General features: G+C 47.6%; 1 protein-coding gene across 2 annotated transcripts in view; it reads left to right on the forward strand.

Moving 5' to 3' along the window:
• The window catches only part of IBTK (inhibitor of Bruton tyrosine kinase), a 139,773-nt gene that overhangs the window by 78,244 nt on the left and 44,598 nt on the right, over nt 1-16,931 (forward strand). For both annotated transcript variants that reach the window (XM_069726448.1, XM_069726446.1), the window contains exons 16-17: nt 4,481-4,577; nt 8,598-8,699. In XM_069726448.1, the coding sequence (XP_069582549.1) occupies nt 4,481-4,577; nt 8,598-8,699 (199 nt within the window). The remainder of the gene's footprint in view (nt 1-4,480; nt 4,578-8,597; nt 8,700-16,931) is intronic.

A 16,931-nucleotide genomic window follows, 5' to 3' on the forward strand; every position in this document is an offset into this window, starting at 1 on the left:
CCGCTCATCCCCTAACCACAACCCATGGTTTCTCTGACAAGAGATGGAATCCCTCTGTGACCCCTCTGTGGCTCGGAGTGCTCGCAGGACGGATATACATGGTCTCTCTCCTACATGGGAGCCATCGGCTAGCAGGGGCCGCAAGTGTTCTAGGAATTCGTACAGGCGTCTAGAAAACGGAAGTTTTCTCTTCCTGATCTCTCCCCTATGATTTGTTGAGTACAACGCTGAATATGGATCGCATATTGCCTTGGATTGCCAGAGCTTCAGCAAAAGAGAGACTCTCCTATTTATACCGTCAACAAATTGACGAGTGATTCACTGGACAGAAGCCTCTAAGTAGGTTGCCATACCTGGTCTGTTTTTTATGGGCGACGGGTCCTTTAAAAGGCACCGATTTCCCCCCCCCCCACATCTTCAACACACGAACACATGCAGTGTCGCCTCCATGTATCCTCTTCTGCATCCAGGCCTAACGCCAGACAACCTGCTCTGCCCACCCGGGGACCTCAACTCTGGGGATGTACAGAGGCACATATTTTTGGAGTCCGAGCACCCTCCTTTGTATCACCACTACTTAGCGGATGATGCAAGAAAGCGGACGCTCCCTCTCCACGTCCCTGTTAAGAGGATGATGGATCGAGGGTTCCTAATTTTCTACTCTGCACGACGATGGCAAGAGACCTGCTGGTTGCAGCACCGCTTTTTGCCACTTGGCAGACTAATCGGGTAGTATTTCTGGTGGTATACCTACCAGTATCTCCGCCCGATGTATCATCAATTAAAATACCACAGACGGTCGGATAGCAAATCTGGTGCGTTCCATCTTGTGGTTTCGGGTTCAGCGCTCTCCACCACTTGGGTTGCTTGACCAATAGTCTCCTGGTCAGAGACCTTAACTACTTCGACTCAAATCAAATCTTCTGAGCGGGAGACTAACAAGGGATCGTGTCTTTTCTTCAGACCCATCCAGCAGTGGAAGCGTTGTCAGGACAGTCTAGATCTAAGGAATCTTGGTTTCAAAAAGGAGGCAACGAAAAGTAATATCATTCCTGGTCCTCAAACTTCTAACAACCTTTCACAGGGTCCTCCTTTTTCAGATGGAGTTCCTCCGCTCAGCCATTGACATTCGGGATTCTTACCCTCACATGCCTATTTTTTCCCCTCTACAATAATCTCTTCGCCATTCCATTCGCGAACAGCATTTTCAAGTCATGATCTTGCCCTTCGGCCTGGCTACCGCACCAGAGTGGTCGCAAGGGTCATAGCGGTGGTCATGTGCTTCTTGCATCCTAGAAGCATAGTCGTCCTGCCCTACTTGGTCGACTTTCTAGCCGCTCTTCAGGGACCACGCTGAGTCGTCTATATCACTTGCAATACCCTCTCACTTGGGCTAGCAGCTAAACTCAGTTTTTTTCCTCATTCCCAGCCCAGCAGATCCTCTTCGAGGATGATCCTGCACAAGAAGGATGTTGATTCTCTCTCGAGTCAAGGTCGTGGCCCTTCAACAGGAAGCTTGTGCACTTGATCACTCATTCCCTCGGTTCATTCAATTCGCTAGGAGGGTTCTGAGGAAAAAGTCGACAATGGGAGAAGTATCTTTCGCTCCTCTCGTTTGCAGCAAGTGAATCAGGCTTTCAAAGTTAGTCTCTAAGCTCCATCCTCTTCCAGAGCCTTCTCCTGGTCCAATGGTTATTAGGGAATACCGATGCCAGTCTCCTCTCCCGATCATTTCTCTGGACATCCGAACGGTACGGCTAATCCTACAGCAGGTCCACTGCCTTTAGATGGATCCGTATTCAATTGGATAATGCCACGGCTGTACCATATGTCAATCATCTAGCAGGTACCCACAGTCGAGCGCCATGGCCGGGGTACCTCGCACTCTCTGATGGGCCGAGATCTATCATTCGGTGATCTCAACAGTACATATCCCTGGAGTAGAACTCTGGGCAGCGGACATATTCAGCCATCAGGGTTTCTCCTCAAGTGAGTGGGAACTTCACTCGGAAGTCTTCCTTCAGATCTGCCTTCACTGGAGTACTCCAGTAGTAGGTCGGATGGCGTCCAAGCTGAACGCCAATGTACTCCAGTTCATGGGTTGGCCTCGAGATCGGAGACCATCGCAGTGCATGCTCTGTTCTTCCATGGTACCAATTTCCATAACCCCTCTTCCTTTTGGAAGCAGAAGGGGCCCCAGTGATCCCGGGAGACCCGCACTGACCATGTCAGGTTTTCTCTCTTGCGGTGCTAGTATTTTTTCCGTCTTAGTTCGACAAAACTGGAAATATGGTCTCTCTCGCAGGGAGCCTTCACCTGTAGTTCTTCCCTACCGCGTACCGTTAGATCTGTGGGACCTTAATGGTCCTGGGGATCTTACAGTAGACTCCTTTTTCGATCCAGAAAGACTTTACTATCAGGGAAGGTCACTCCCCTTTTTTCTCTGCGTTCTGGTCATCCGGATGAGTCTTCAGAGCTCGCCGCTCTGTTTTTCTTTCAGTCTCTTTTTCTTATTACCATCAAAGCATGGTTGCCCTCAAGCCATCCCCTTCCCTCGTTGCCAAGGTGGTTTTGTATTCCCACTGTTGCAGGAGCATCGTCTCCTCATCTCCTTCGGCTTCAGTCCACAAGACGGAAGGGGTTTTCCATATTCTGGAAGAAGTAAGTGCTCCGAGCGGGTACGTATCGAGGACGGCGTCCTTCCAAAGGTTGGACACTTTACTTGGGCTTCTCGATGGTAAGTAGGCTTCCTGACGGTCTCAGGAAGTGTTTAACCGTTTCATCGGCCATGTTAGCCTGGTGGATTCTTTTCACCATCCAGGAGTCCTTCCGTGCTAGATGTCAGCCTATCTCCCTGTCTAGGGCTCTAGGCTCCAGACGTCGGAAGCACGACCGCAAGCTTACGAATTCCTCCAGTCTGCAGGCATTCTTGCAGCACTATAATTCACACACTTCCACAGATGTGAGTCTGGGCAGGTGGACTTTGCAGGCTGCGGTGGCGCACTTGTCAGTATCTGTTACACGGTCTGATCTGATGTTGTCCCCACCCAGGGACTGCTTTGGGACATCCCATGGCCTGTGTCCCCCAATGAGGCGAAGGAGAAATAGGGATTTTTGTGTACTCACCGTAAAATCCTTTTCTCCGAGCCATTCATTGGGGGACACAGCTCCCTCCCTATTGGTAGTTTGTACTTGTTTTTATCATTTGATATGTTATACTCTCCTATATATTGTGACATGCTATACGCTTATATGTTCTAATTGATCTCCTACTGCTTTTGCACCGAACTGGTTAGCTGGGGGCCAGCAGGAGGGTGTATACTGCAGGGGAGGAGCTAACTTTCTTTGTATTACTTAGTGTCAGCCTCCTGGTGGCAGCAGCATACACCCATGGTCTGTGTCCCCCAATGAATGGCTCGGAGAAAAGGATTTTACGGTGAGTACACAAAAATCCCTATATTTACTAATTAAAATACTAATCACAAGGTATTTTGGAGTACAAAGTATCTATACAATATCTTTAATAAAGACTACAAATTTCAAAAAAACAAATATATGATAAAATGGGGGAAATCATTAAAACTAAATATAAGCAAGGACCAATGGGAAGATGCAATCAAAAACACCTACTCCTCTAACATTTCCCTACAATTACACGAAACATATTATAAGCTACTAACAAGGTGGTACCTTACACCGAACAGAATTTCTCACTTCGGAGGAAACTCCTCGCCTTTGTGTTGGAGGGGATGTAGAATCAAAGGAGACTTGTTTCATATCTTTTGGTCCTGCCCAAAAATTACAAATCTGTGGAACCAAGTATCCAGATACATAGGAACACTTCTAAACAGGGACTATGTCCTTACACCTCAAACAGCACTCCTTTCCATAGATATTGAAAAACTGCATTATTCAATAAGGTTTGCTACAATTCACCTCTTGTTGATAGTTAAGAACAAAATTGCAGCTATGTGGAAGAGATCAGAAGTTCCGAGTTTCTCTAACATTGTGGACAATCTAAATTTACACAATTCATTAGACTTTAAATTCTCAATAGCGAATGGATATTTACACAAATACAATAAAAAATGGAACATTAAATTCCAAAACCAACAGAATAATCAATAGACTGCAGGAGCTGTTGACGACTTAAATAACTTGATAAATATTAGTTTATAATTACAGTTAAATAAATTTTTTGGGGCTCTCAATTATTTAATCTGTTTTACATATTTAGGTCAGTGGCCCAAAATTCAAGGTTTACATTTATGGTTTCTTCTGGGTATGGTATTTACATACCTATTTTTCTCTTCCTCTCCCAGCACCTCTTCCTCACCCCTCCCTTCCTATTCCCTCCCCAATTTTCCTCAGATATGAAGCATATTACAATCTACTGAAAAATGCTTTGTTAAAGAATTTCAAAATGTTAATAAAATATTTGAAAAACATCTGGATGACTGAAGGTCTTTGTATCCTGCAGGCGAGATGCTGTTCTGCTTTAGAAATACCTGTGCACTCGGAAGTCTTACAAGCTATTCTTGATTATATCTACACAGACGAGGCTCCTGCTGTGAAAGGTAGGTTTAGATCTGAGGAGGCTTTCTTGTCCTTAATGAAGGGACACACTTTGGGCAGGGAAAAGGCCCCCTTTTACGTGAGACGATAAGGGTAAGTTCACACAGGACTTTTTTGCTGCGTATTTTTGCTGCTTTTTTATGCTAATTTTGGTGCGTTTTTTTTTTTTTTTCCAGGCTAATGTCCTTGGATTTTCAGCAGCAAATAATGATACCTGCGTTTTTGCTGCGTTTTTTTCAACACCCATTCAAGTCAATGGGTGAAAAAACACAGCAAAAACGCTGAAAGAAGTGACATGCTCAATGTCAAAAAAACGCAGCAAAGCACAAAATACTGATCAAACAAAAAAACAATGTGTGTGCATGAGATTTCTGAAATCTCATAGGCTTTGCTGGTACTGTAAAAAGCAGCTGAAAATTAGCATAAAAAAACGCAGCAAAAATACGCAGCAAAAAAGTCCTGTGTGAACTTACCCTAATTGGCCAAATTGTTTATTACTGACCACTGTGCAATGTAAACGTGGCAGCTGATGAATGAGCAAATGTAGCTAGTCTGTGGCCAAAAGAAGAAAGAATCCCAGTCAGCAGCATATCTCCCCATATAAACGGGATGTGCTCATGGAAATATGCAAAATGTACAGTACAGACCTAAAGTTTGGACACACCTTCTCATTTAAAGACTTTCCTGTATTTTCATGACTATGAAAATTGTACATTCACACTGAAGGCATCAAAACTATGAATTAACACATGTGGAATTATATACTTAACAAAAAAGTGTGAAACAACTGAAAATATGTCTTATATTCTGGGTTCTTCAAAGTAGCCACCTTTTGCTTTGATGACTGCTTTGCACATTCTTGGCATTCTCTTGATGAGCTTCAAGAGCTAGTCACTGGGAATGGTTTTCACTTCACAGGTGTGCCCTGTCAGGTTTAATAAGTGGGGTTTCTTTCCTTATAAATGGTGTTGGGACCATCAATTGTGTTGTGCAGAAGTCTGGTGGATACCCAGCTGATAGTCCTACTGAATAGACTGTTAGAATTTGTATTATGGCAAAAAAAAAAGCAGCTAAGAAAACGAGTGGCCATCATTACTTTAAGAAATGAAGGTCAGTCAGTCCAAAAAATTGGGCAAACTTTGAAAGTGTCCCCAAGTGAAGTGGCAAAAACCATGAAGCGCTACAAAGAAACTGGCTCACATGAGGACCGCCCCAGGAAAGGAAGACCAAGAGTCACCTCTGCTTCTGAGGATAAGTTTATCTGAGTCACCAGCCTCAGAAATCCCAGGTTAACAGCAGCTCAGATTAGAGACCAGGTCAAAGCCACACAGAGTTCTAGCAGCAGACACATCTCTACAACAACTGTTAAGATGAGACTTTGTGCAGCATGCCTTTATGGTAAAATAGCTGCTAGGAATCCACTGCTAAGGACGGGCAACAAGCAGAAGAGACTTGTTTGGGCTAAAGAACAGAAGGAATGGACATTAGACCAGTGGAAATCTGTGCTTTGGTCTGATGAGTCCAAATTTGAGATCTTTGGTTCCAACCACTGTGTCTTTGTGCAACGCAGAAAAGGTGAACGGGTGGACTCTACATGCCTGGTTCCCACCGTGAAGCATGGTGGAAGAGGCGTGATGGTGTGGAGGTGCTTTGCTGGTAACACTGTTGGGGATTTATTCAAAATTGAAGGCATACTGAACCAGCATGGCTTCCACAGCATCTTGCAGCGGCATGCTATTCCATCCGGTTTGCGTTTAGTTGGACCATCATTTATTTTTCAACAGGACAATGATCCCAAACACACCTCCAGGCTGTGTAAGGGCTATTTGACCAAGAAGGAGAGTGATGGGGTGCTACACCAGATGACCTGGCCTCCACAGTCACCAGACCTGAACCCAGTCGAGATGGTTTGGGGTGAGCTGGACCGCAGAGTGAAGGCAAAAGGGCCAACAAGTGCTAAGCGTCTCTGAGAACTCCTTCAAGATTGTTGGAAGACCATTCCCGGTGACTACCTCTTGAAGCTCGTCAAGAGAATTCCAAGAGTGTGCAAAGCAGTCATCAAAGCAAAAGGTGGCTACTTTGAAGAACCTAGAATATAAGACATAATTTCAGTTGTTTCACACTTTTTTTTAAGTATATAATTCCACATGTGTTAATTCATAGTTTTGATGCCTTCAGTTTGAATATACAATTTTCATAGTCATGAACATACAGAAAAATCTTTAAATGAGAAGGTGTGTCCAAACTTTTTGTCTGTACTGTATGTATGTATAGCATTCATTGTAGAGGTTCTGTTTCTCTGGTAGGCACTAGGCCTTATGTAGCGTTCACACAGGCAATGCAGTTTTGGTCCAAACACGTGCAGTTTGTATTGCTTTCCAGAGGTTGCACAGAACCAAAACAAGCTCCAACATAAATACCTAGGCTAGTCCATCTAAGCAGAACAGACCCTTGCTGCTCATTCACGGCTGAGCTGTACTGTACGAGGAAAAATATGACTGCTCATCTCTATGCAGTTTCCTTTGACATTTGTAATAGAGTTTGTAATTGAATGCCAATTAGTGTTACATTGGAGAATGGTGCTTGTTTTGTGCAGAGATTTGCGTAAAGACCCCTAAAAGAAATGGGATGATCCCCAGCCCACCCTGGAAGACGTAGCCAGCAAACCTCGGCTCCTTTGAGAATCCACTCCTGCTAGATGGTAATAATAAGAATGAAGTTAGAGATATCCATCCGTTTTTTGAAAAGAAAAATGCAATAACTTTATTTGTAGACTGAATAAAGGAGGACATTCCCAGTACTATAAAAGTATATGAGCGCTTTTCCTATGCTTTTCGAGCTGAAATTCAGTCTTTACCCAAGAGTAAAGACTGAAATTCAGTTCGAAACGCGTAGCAAAGTTCCCACATTCTTTTTATAGTACTGGGAATGTCCTATTTTATCCAAGTCTACAAATAGTTATCCATTTGTTTTTGAAAAAAAAAATGCAATAGCTCTAGCTTCATTCTTATTGTTACCACATACCAGGAGTTGTTTTTAACAGAGCCAAGGATTGCTGGCTGAGCTTCATTTCGAAACGCACAGGAAAGCTCACATTCTTATTATAGTAGTGGAAATGTTCTCTTTTACACAAGTCTACAAATAAAGTTATTGCATTTTTTTTATCCAAAAAAGGCTCTATATTTCTACCTTCAATCTAACTGGACCCTTCGGGTACGTTCCCACATTCAGGAGTTGCTGCAGGTTGGACGCTGCATATTTATGCACTTTCAGACGGTACAGCATAGAGGATGGGATCCCATGAAACCCCATGTCCACTATGCATCCACAGACGCCCGCGGAAACTGACATTCGGCGCATCTTTAAAGACCACAGCATGCCAATTGCATCAATAGAATGTATTGAACGCGATGAATCGGCACGGTTTAGTCATCACATGCAGATTCACCTGCTTCAACAGAAGGCAGTGTTTTGGATGCCGCGAGCATACTGTTTCCAAAGCGTTGCTACATCCGGAACGTGGGCACATAGCTTGTAGACTGTGAAGAGCATGGACACATCTGCTTATCATTGGGTCTACTGTGTACGCTTGTCGGCAGCCCATAAACTGTGAATGCCATTTTTTTCCTTGTGGTGTGAAAAGGATTATGATTCCGATTTTCCAATATTTCATTAAATATTTTTGTGCAATAGTAAATGTTTCTAGTGGTTGGAAAAAAAACCATTGTGTGATTTCAGTGTTTGTGATAACTGCCAGGTTGTTGGTATTTGATAATGGCTTGTCACCATCCCCCAGATCTCCTGGTTCTTTCTTTTTCTGGTCGGTATTGGTGGCTGATTTGCCAAGGCTAAAAATGACTACAATGTAAGTAGTTTTGGCTGAGATCATGACTTGCTTCTCATGAATATTGGCTGACATGCATCGGGAATATCAATCAATAAGCCCATCATGATCTCCCTTGTAACGTGATGACGGGTTCAAATGTAATAATTCTCATGTTACAACATTTGTTTTCTCTCAGAGTCGGCAAATGTGGAATTTATTTGTAATGTCCTGGTGATGGCAGATCAGTTACTCATTGTCCGGCTAAAGGAGATCTGTGAAGTCACACTTACCGAAAGACGTGAGTAGGCGAGAAAGTATTTCTGAGAATGTGTTATGTGCGCAATTGTGTTTATCAAAGAACGGTTACTGAAATGGAAAGTTGTGTATATAAATAAGATGACATAAAGGCTCCCTGACATCTGTGATCCATTACTACACAAGTCAGAAGTCAAACTGAAGAAAAAAAAATCCACTTTTTCTACTGGATAAAAAGATTCTTTTTTCATAATCGCTGGTGCTCTTATCCTAAAACGGCTAAAAACTTCTAATGGGATGTTTTTCTTTTTCTGCTCAAGGCTTTAACCTTTTTTCCTACCAGGCCATTTTATGCACTTTTCACAAACCTAAATGAAAGCGTTTTGGAAATTGCCACCAGGCAGCGAGTCTTGGGCGCCTAAACACATTTTTGCATCAAAGTGTAAGTTTTTGGAAGAACTGCATACAACTTTAATTTAATACTTTTAACTAAAAGTGTCATCCAAACAGAACCTGAGATGCTCATAACAGTCTAAAAATGTGTGATGGGCATAGTTCACTAGTTCATACATGTCACTCATGCCCAGAGCTGTGAAGTCAGTCATGGAGTCTGTAGCCATTCTGGTGGAATCGGAGTCGGTATAAAATGAACTGACTCCGACTCCTAAAATATATAATAAATTGGGTACAATACAGGATGTGCTGAAAATTTTTCATAATAATTTGTGAAAGTTATAAAGTGTCCTATAAGACTATACGCACACGTCCGGAAAGTATGCAGAAATTTCCTGAGAAAATCCTGAGGTTTTCCGCAGGAATTCTTCACGCGTTTTTATTGCGTATTTTGCGCGTTTTATGTGCGGATTTTTCGCGTCTTTTTCCGGAGTTTCCCAATGCAGTAATATAGTGGGAAATCTGCTTAAAATCCGCAAAATTAATGAACATGCTGCATATTTTTCTGAATGCGTTTTTTTTTTCACGAAAAAATATGCAACATGTGCACAAAAACTGCGGAAACCATTATAAATGATTGGATGCATATGTATGTGTTTTTTAAGCGTTTTGGTGCACACAGCCTCAATGTCTGTTCTGTTCCAGATCTAAGGATCTGTGCTACACTTTATGTACATGCTCAGCAGTGAAGAATATATGAGGGAGTCTGAGTGAGAAGTCAGGGAAATTGAGGAGTCAGAGGTTTGGCTTACCGACTCCACAGCCCTGCTTGTGCCAATGTTTACATGCACCTATCGCATACTTGAAAATCTCTATTCTCCAAATACAATGTACACCCATGTTATCAAGTGGCCAAATTAGCTTCAAGGGTAGATCCGATGCGCAACTGCTCACTTTTTTACTTCTTTAGTTGAAAATACCTCTGTCATGAGGAGAGTGATGTTCCTTCCACCTGGGGTCACTGGAGGCTTGTGCATGGAAAGTGGTGACAGGAACAGGTTGTGAATATTTTTTTCTTCTGCTGCAGTCACTCCTAAATACTCCCTCCGACTTCTCCCTTAACCGTTTCTCACAAATTCTGATTTCTCCTTCGCCTCATTGGGGGACACAGGACCATGGACCATGGGTTATGCTGCTGTCACTAGGAGGCTGACACTAAGCTGAGACAAAAAAAGGTTAGCTCCTCCCCTGCAGTATACACCCTCATACTGGCTTCCAGAGACCCAGTTCAAGCTTAGTGTCCGTAGGAGGCACACTGTTTTTTAATTCTACCCGGACGAAGGGGACGACGGATTCTTTCATGGTCCGATCTCCCCCGAACCAACAACAGGCGAGCACGGGAGTTTCACCTCACCGTATCCTCTCCTGCGACGTGGGAGCCACTGCCTGAGCTGACCTTTTTTTGGGCGACGGTCCCTTTCCCGGGCGCCGATCTCCCCACTTTGTACAGACGAGCACTGGTGTTTTACCTCCAGTATCCTCTTCTGCAGCCAGGCCTTTTTATTGCCGGACATCTGCCCTGTCCACCAGGTTCTTCCTCGGCTGTACAGAGGCACTATTCCCGTGGCGTCCGTGCAGACCACACTGCATCACCACTGTCTATGCGTGATTCAGGTGGTGGACGGTTCCTCTCCACCCCCCTGTCTGGGGCTGGTGGATGGAGGCTTCCCAACTCCTGCACCGTCCCTGCCATTCCAAGGCACTCCTCACCTCATCGGGGTCAGTGTCTCCTGGGGGATGGGGGGGGGGGGGTCGCCGGTTTTGCGGTCCGGAGGGCTCCTCCTAAGTAGCGGCACATCGGTTGCTCTGGGCCCCTTATTTTCGGCACTTTGCGGCCGCGCGCCGGGCCGAAGCCGCAAATTTAGCCCCCGGCTTCGGCCTAGCCGCAGGACGCTGCCGATAGGCTCCGCCCATTCTTTCGCGTCATTTGGTGGCGCCGCCCCCCGGTCCTGGCGCTTCTCGCCGCCTCCGAGATCTCTCTCCTGATCTCGGCGGCCATCTTGGTTCCTCACTGCACGCCGCAGCTCCAGCTCTGCCGCAGCTTCTAGGCGACACAGCGCCCACGTGCAGCGTTTTTATCCAGCCTTCTCTTCGTCTTCTCAGGCGTCACAGCGGGACACAGGACCTGGGTAAGGAGACTTCGTCAGCCTCTCCTCTGCAGTGCCGCCCTCTGCTTCCCTAGCTCATAGACCCTGTGGTCTATTTTTTTTGCATTAGGTACATCATGTCCCAGTCAAGGTCTAAAAAATCCTCTAAGGTGCATACGACCTTTTTTTCTGCGTGTACCACCTGCCAGGCCCCACTTCCTCGGCCTCAAAGTTCCCCCCTCTGCTCTGCCTGCGATGCTCCATGTGCCCAGGAGCCCTCCACCGCCACCGACTTCGGCGTACCTAGTCCCCCCCCCCCCCCCCCATGGGTCGCTTCACTTTCGCAGTCCGTGGATTTTTTAGCCAACGCCATCAAATCCATTCAAAACCCTCCCGGGGAACGGGGCAATCCGTTACAGGTCCTAAGAGATCCCTCCGTAACGGGAATCGTCGGCCAGCAGGGGCCGCTCTCTCCATAAAGAGGCACGGTCATCCAGAAAACGGATCCGCACTACCTCTCCTGAGCGCTCACCTCGCCACTCAGACTCTGGCAGCTCCACCTCTCGCTCACCCTCTTTGGGGGCTCGCAGCGTTCACGACTCTGAACATGAGTCTGAAGTATCATTAGACCCGGAGGCTCCGGAGTTTAGAGCTACGGTTGACTCCCTCATTGTAGCAGTCAATCACGCACTTAAGGTGGACGATGACTCTAATTCCGCCCCGGAACACGGTCTCTTTTACCAGAACCAAGCGTTCTCACAAAACTTTTGCCTCTCACCCAGATTTTCTGGATATAGTCAGGCGACACAGGGAGCGTCCGGATAAGCGTTTCACGGGAAAGAAGGACCTGGTTTCGAAGTATCCCTTTTCAGCAGATCTCGTGAAGGACTGGACGGATCCCCCTATAGTAGATCCTCCGGTCTCGCGCCTTGCTTCTAAAACGCTCCTTTCCGTTCCGGACGGCGCTTCAATTAAGAGTCCCACTGAACGCCAGCTAGACTCTCTAGCTCGCTCAGTGTACGAAGCCTCAGGTTCTTCCCTATCCCCCTCCTTCGCCGCGGCATGGGTGGCCAAGGCAATAGTTTCCTGGGCGGATGCTCTAGCGAAATCCATTCATGAACAGGATCTCCCGTCTGAGATGGCGGACCTGGCTAAACAGATAGTCATGGCTAGTGATTACGTGATGTACGCATCTCTCGATGCAGCGAATTGCGCAGCATCGGCGGCTTCTAACGCCATCTCTATCAGAAGGGCTCTTTGGCTCAGAGAGTGGCGCGCAGATTCCTCCTCTAAAAAATCTCTGATCTCACTCCCCTTTCAGAGCGGGCGCCTTTTCGGTGAAAAGCTTGACCAGCTTATTTCCGACGCCACAGGGGGAAAGAGCAAGTTCCTTCCCCAACAGAGGCCCAAGGCGGTCTTCCAGCGCCAGCCTTACTTTCGCTTTCGTACCAGCCCAGCCTGGTCCAATCCTACCGGTTTTTCCAGATCGGACCGATCCGCTCGCACAGACAGAGACGTTCGTCCCTCCTTCAAGCCGAATCCGTCCTGGCGAGGAAAGCCGAGGCAGTCCAGACCCAGAGGTTCTAGACCCCCCAGATTCCCGTCTCAATGACTCGGGAACGGCGCCAGTCGATACCACCAGAGTAGGCGGACGTCTACTCCTTTTTTCAGCAAGCCTGGCTCTCTGTCATTCACGACGAATGGGTCAGGGATCTGGTATCGTCTGGCTACAAAATAGAGTTCTCCGCTCCTCCTCCAACTCGGTTTTTTCCCTCTCATCTCCCCAGTTCGGGAGCTCAGTCTCGCACCCTCCTTTGCGCCATTCACTCCCTCCGCAAGAGCGGGGTCATTGTTCCGGTTCCGGAACACGAAAGGTTCAAAGGTTTCTACTCAAACCTCTTCGTCGTGCCAAAGAAGGACGGAAAAGTGCACCCCATTTTGGATCTGAAGCTCCTGAACAAGTGCGTAAGAGTACGGCACTTCAGGATGGAATCGCTCAGGTCGGTCATCTCTTCGATGGAAAGAGGGGAATTCTTGGCATCGACAGACATCAAGGATGCCTATCTTCACATTCCGATATTCCCGCCGCATCAGAGGTTCCTCCGCTTTGCCGTTCTAGAGGACCACTTCCAGTTCACGGCCTTACCCTTCGGTCTTGCCACGGCGCCCAGGGTATTCACGAAGGTCATGGCGGCGGTCATGGCCATTCTTCATTCTCGAGGAGTCGTCGTGTTACCTTACTTAGACGATCTCCTCATAAAGGGTCCGTCTTTTCAGGCCTGCGAGTCAAGCGTCCACATTACCCTGGATTCTCTTTCGCGCCTGGGCTGGTTGATCAACTTGGACAAGTCCTCTCCCGTTCCTGCCCGTCGGATCTCCTTTCTGGGAATGATCCTGGACACTTCAAGGGGTCTGGTCTTGCTTCCTCGGTCCAAGGCCCAAGCGCTTCAGCAGGGAGCCCGAACGCTCTGCCATTCTCGCCCGCGAACCATTCGGTTCGCCATGAAGATCCTGGGAAAGATGGTTGCAGCAATCGAAGCGGTTCCTTTCGCTCAACTCCATCTCCGCCCCTTGCAACAGGCTTTGCTGGACAACTGGGACAGGAGTCTCCCATCTCTCGACCGTCCTTGCCCGCTGTCCCCGCGGGTCAGACAATCACTCGTATGGTGGACCCTGAGTCCATCTCTTCTTCAGGGGAAGTCCTTTCTCCCGATCCGCTGGTTAGTGGTAACTACCGACGCCAGTCTCCTCGGCTGGGGGGCGGTGTTCCTTCACCACTCTGCCCAGGGCCGTTGGACAGTTCGGGAATCGAGACTCCCCATCAACATCCTGGAGATTCGTGCTATCAGACTTGCCCTGAGTCGCTTTCATCCCCTGCTCGCGGGTCACCCAATACGAGTCCAACCGGACAACGTCACGGCGGTGGCTTACATCAACCACCAGGGGGGTACCCGCAGCAGGGCGGCGATGCAGGAAGTCTCTCACATCCTTCGTTGGGCTGAAACCAACCATTCCACCATTTCTGCGGTGCACATTCCGGGAGTCGAGAACTGGGTGGCGGACTTTCTGAGCCGCCAGGGCCTTGCCTCAGGGGAGTGGGAACTCCACCCAGAGGTTTTTCGACAGATCTGTCTTCGCTGGGGGACCCCGGACGTGGATCTGATGGCGTCCAGATTGAACGCCAAGGTCCACAACTTCATTGCGCGTTCTCGGGATCCCCAGGCCATAGGAGTAGACGCGCTGATTTCACCGTGGCATCAGTTTCATCTCCCATACGTGTTTCCTCCCCTTCCTTTACTGCCGAAGGTGATCCGAAAGATCAAGATGGAGGGAGTTCCGGTCTTTCTGGTCGCCCCAGACTGGCCACGCCGCGCTTGGTACGTGGAACTCGTTCAGCTCGTAGCCGACGTTCCCTGGCGGTTACCAGACCGTCCAGACCTGCTTCGCCAAGGACCGATCTACCACCAGAGCTCAGGGGCCCTACGTTTAACGGCGTGGCTGTTGAAACCTGGATTCTAACTCGAGCCGGTTTCTCTCAGCAGGTCATTCCCACCATGTTAAGTGCTCGCAAGGCGTCTTCCGCCTCCATTTACCACCGCGTCTGGAAAGCTTTCTTCTCATGGTGCAGGCTCCGAGGTCACCCTTCGCTCGTTTTCTCTATCCCTTGCATCTTGAATTTCCTTCAGTCCGGTTTGGACTCCGGCTTGGCACTGAGTTACCTCAAAGGCCAGATCTCAGCGTTATCCGTGCTGTTCCAGCGCAGGATCGCCGCCAACCTTCAGGTCAAGACCTTCATTCAGGGAGTCTCCCATGTGGTTCCCCCCTACAGGATGCCGTTAGAGATCTGGGATCTCAACTTGGTCCTGGGGGTTCTTCAGGAACCCCCGTTCGAACCCCTTCAGGACGTTCCGCTCTCTGTCCTCTCATGGAAGGTTGCCTTCCTGGTAGCTGTGACGTCCATCAGAAGGGTTTCAGAGTTGGCTGCTTTATCCTGCCGGGCTCCTTTCCTTGCCTTTCATCAGGACAAAGTAGTCCTACGTCCTTCCCCGGCTTTTCTTCCGAAGGTGGTCTCATCCTTTCATCTTAACGAGGACATCATTCTTCCCTCCTTTTGTCCGCAGCCCAAACATAGGGTTGAGAAGGCTCTCCATACCCTGGACGTGGTACGGGCCCTCAGGAGGTACATTTCCAGAACGGCTCATTTCAGAAAATCGGACGCCCTTTTCGTGCTCCCGGAGGGTCACAGAAAGGGTTTGGCTGCGTCTAAAGCCACGATAGCCAGATGGATTCGTTCTGCTATCCAGGAATCCTATCGGGTCAGGGGCAGCCCTATCCCGGCGGGGATTAGAGCACATTCCACTCGGTCGATGGGTGCTTCCTGGGCCATCCGGCACCAGGCAACAGCGGGGCAGGTTTGCAAGGCCGCAACGTGGTCCAGCCTGCATACTTTCACAAAGCATTACAATGTCCACATTCACTCCTCTGCGGACGCGGCCCTTGGCAGGCGTATCCTGCAAGTGGCCGTTGCGCATTTGTAGTCAGATGGTACACGGAGTTATTTGGTTGTATTGTTTCCCTCCCAGGGACTGCTTTGGGACGTCCCATGGTCCTGTGTCCCCCAATGAGGCGGAGGAGAAATAGGGATTTTTGTGTGTACTCACCGTAAAATCCTTTTCTCCGAGCCACTCATTGGGGGACACAGCACCCACCCTGGTAGCCTTATGGCTCGTTACCTTTTTTTGGTTTTTGACTGTTTGGTTTTTGACTGTTTGGTTGACATGTTATACTCTAATGTTACTTGATATATTGTGTTATTATCCTACTGCTTTTGCACTGAACTGGGTCTCTGGAAGCCAGTATGAGGGTGTATACTGCAGGGGAGGAGCTAACCTTTTTTTGTCTCAGCTTAGTGTCAGCCTCCTAGTGACAGCAGCATAACCCATGGTCCTGTGTCCCCCAATGAGTGGCTCGGAGAAAAGGATTTTACGGTGAGTACACACAAAAATCCCTATTTCCTCCAATTAAGTCTACATTTCCATCTGATGAATGGCACCCACATCAGGAGCCGATGGTTTCACACAGCCAGACTCCTGTTGCAAATGCTGAGACTGGGCATCTCTCATATGCTATTGTCACTAGTGAGGAATCTGACGGGGAGATCACTCCTATTGTCAGCCAACCAGCACACTCCTGCAGCTCAATCACGGAGTGCCACTGGTTGCTATGGGAGGCTTGACAATGGCCGCCTTGTCTGCCATACAGCTCAACTAATCAGCTATTGCCGGGAGTGGTGCCTGACAATGAAAATAATGCACTACAGTACATATAGTCATGGCCGAAAGTGCTGACACCCTTAAGATTGTTCCAGACAATGAAGATTTTCTCCCAGAAAATTATTGCAATTGCACATGTTTTGTTATACACGTTTATTTCCTTTGTGTGTACTGGAACAACACAAAAAAAACATAGAAAAAAGGGCAAAATGGACATAATTTCACACAAAACCTCAAAAATTGTCCAGACAAAATTGTTTGCACCCTCAGCTCTATATTTGGTTGCACGCCCTTTGTAATGAATAACTGCAATCAGTCGCTTCCTATAACAATCAACAGACTTCTTACACCTCTCAACTGGGATTTTGGACCATTCTTTTTTGAAAACTTCTCCAGATCCCTCATATTTGAAGGGGCCTTCTCCCAACAACAATTTTAAAATCTCTCTTCAATGGGATTTAG

The sequence above is a fragment of the Ranitomeya imitator genome, chromosome 5 (genome assembly GCF_032444005.1).
Source record: "Ranitomeya imitator isolate aRanImi1 chromosome 5, aRanImi1.pri, whole genome shotgun sequence".
Taxonomy (NCBI): Eukaryota; Metazoa; Chordata; class Amphibia; order Anura; family Dendrobatidae; genus Ranitomeya; species Ranitomeya imitator.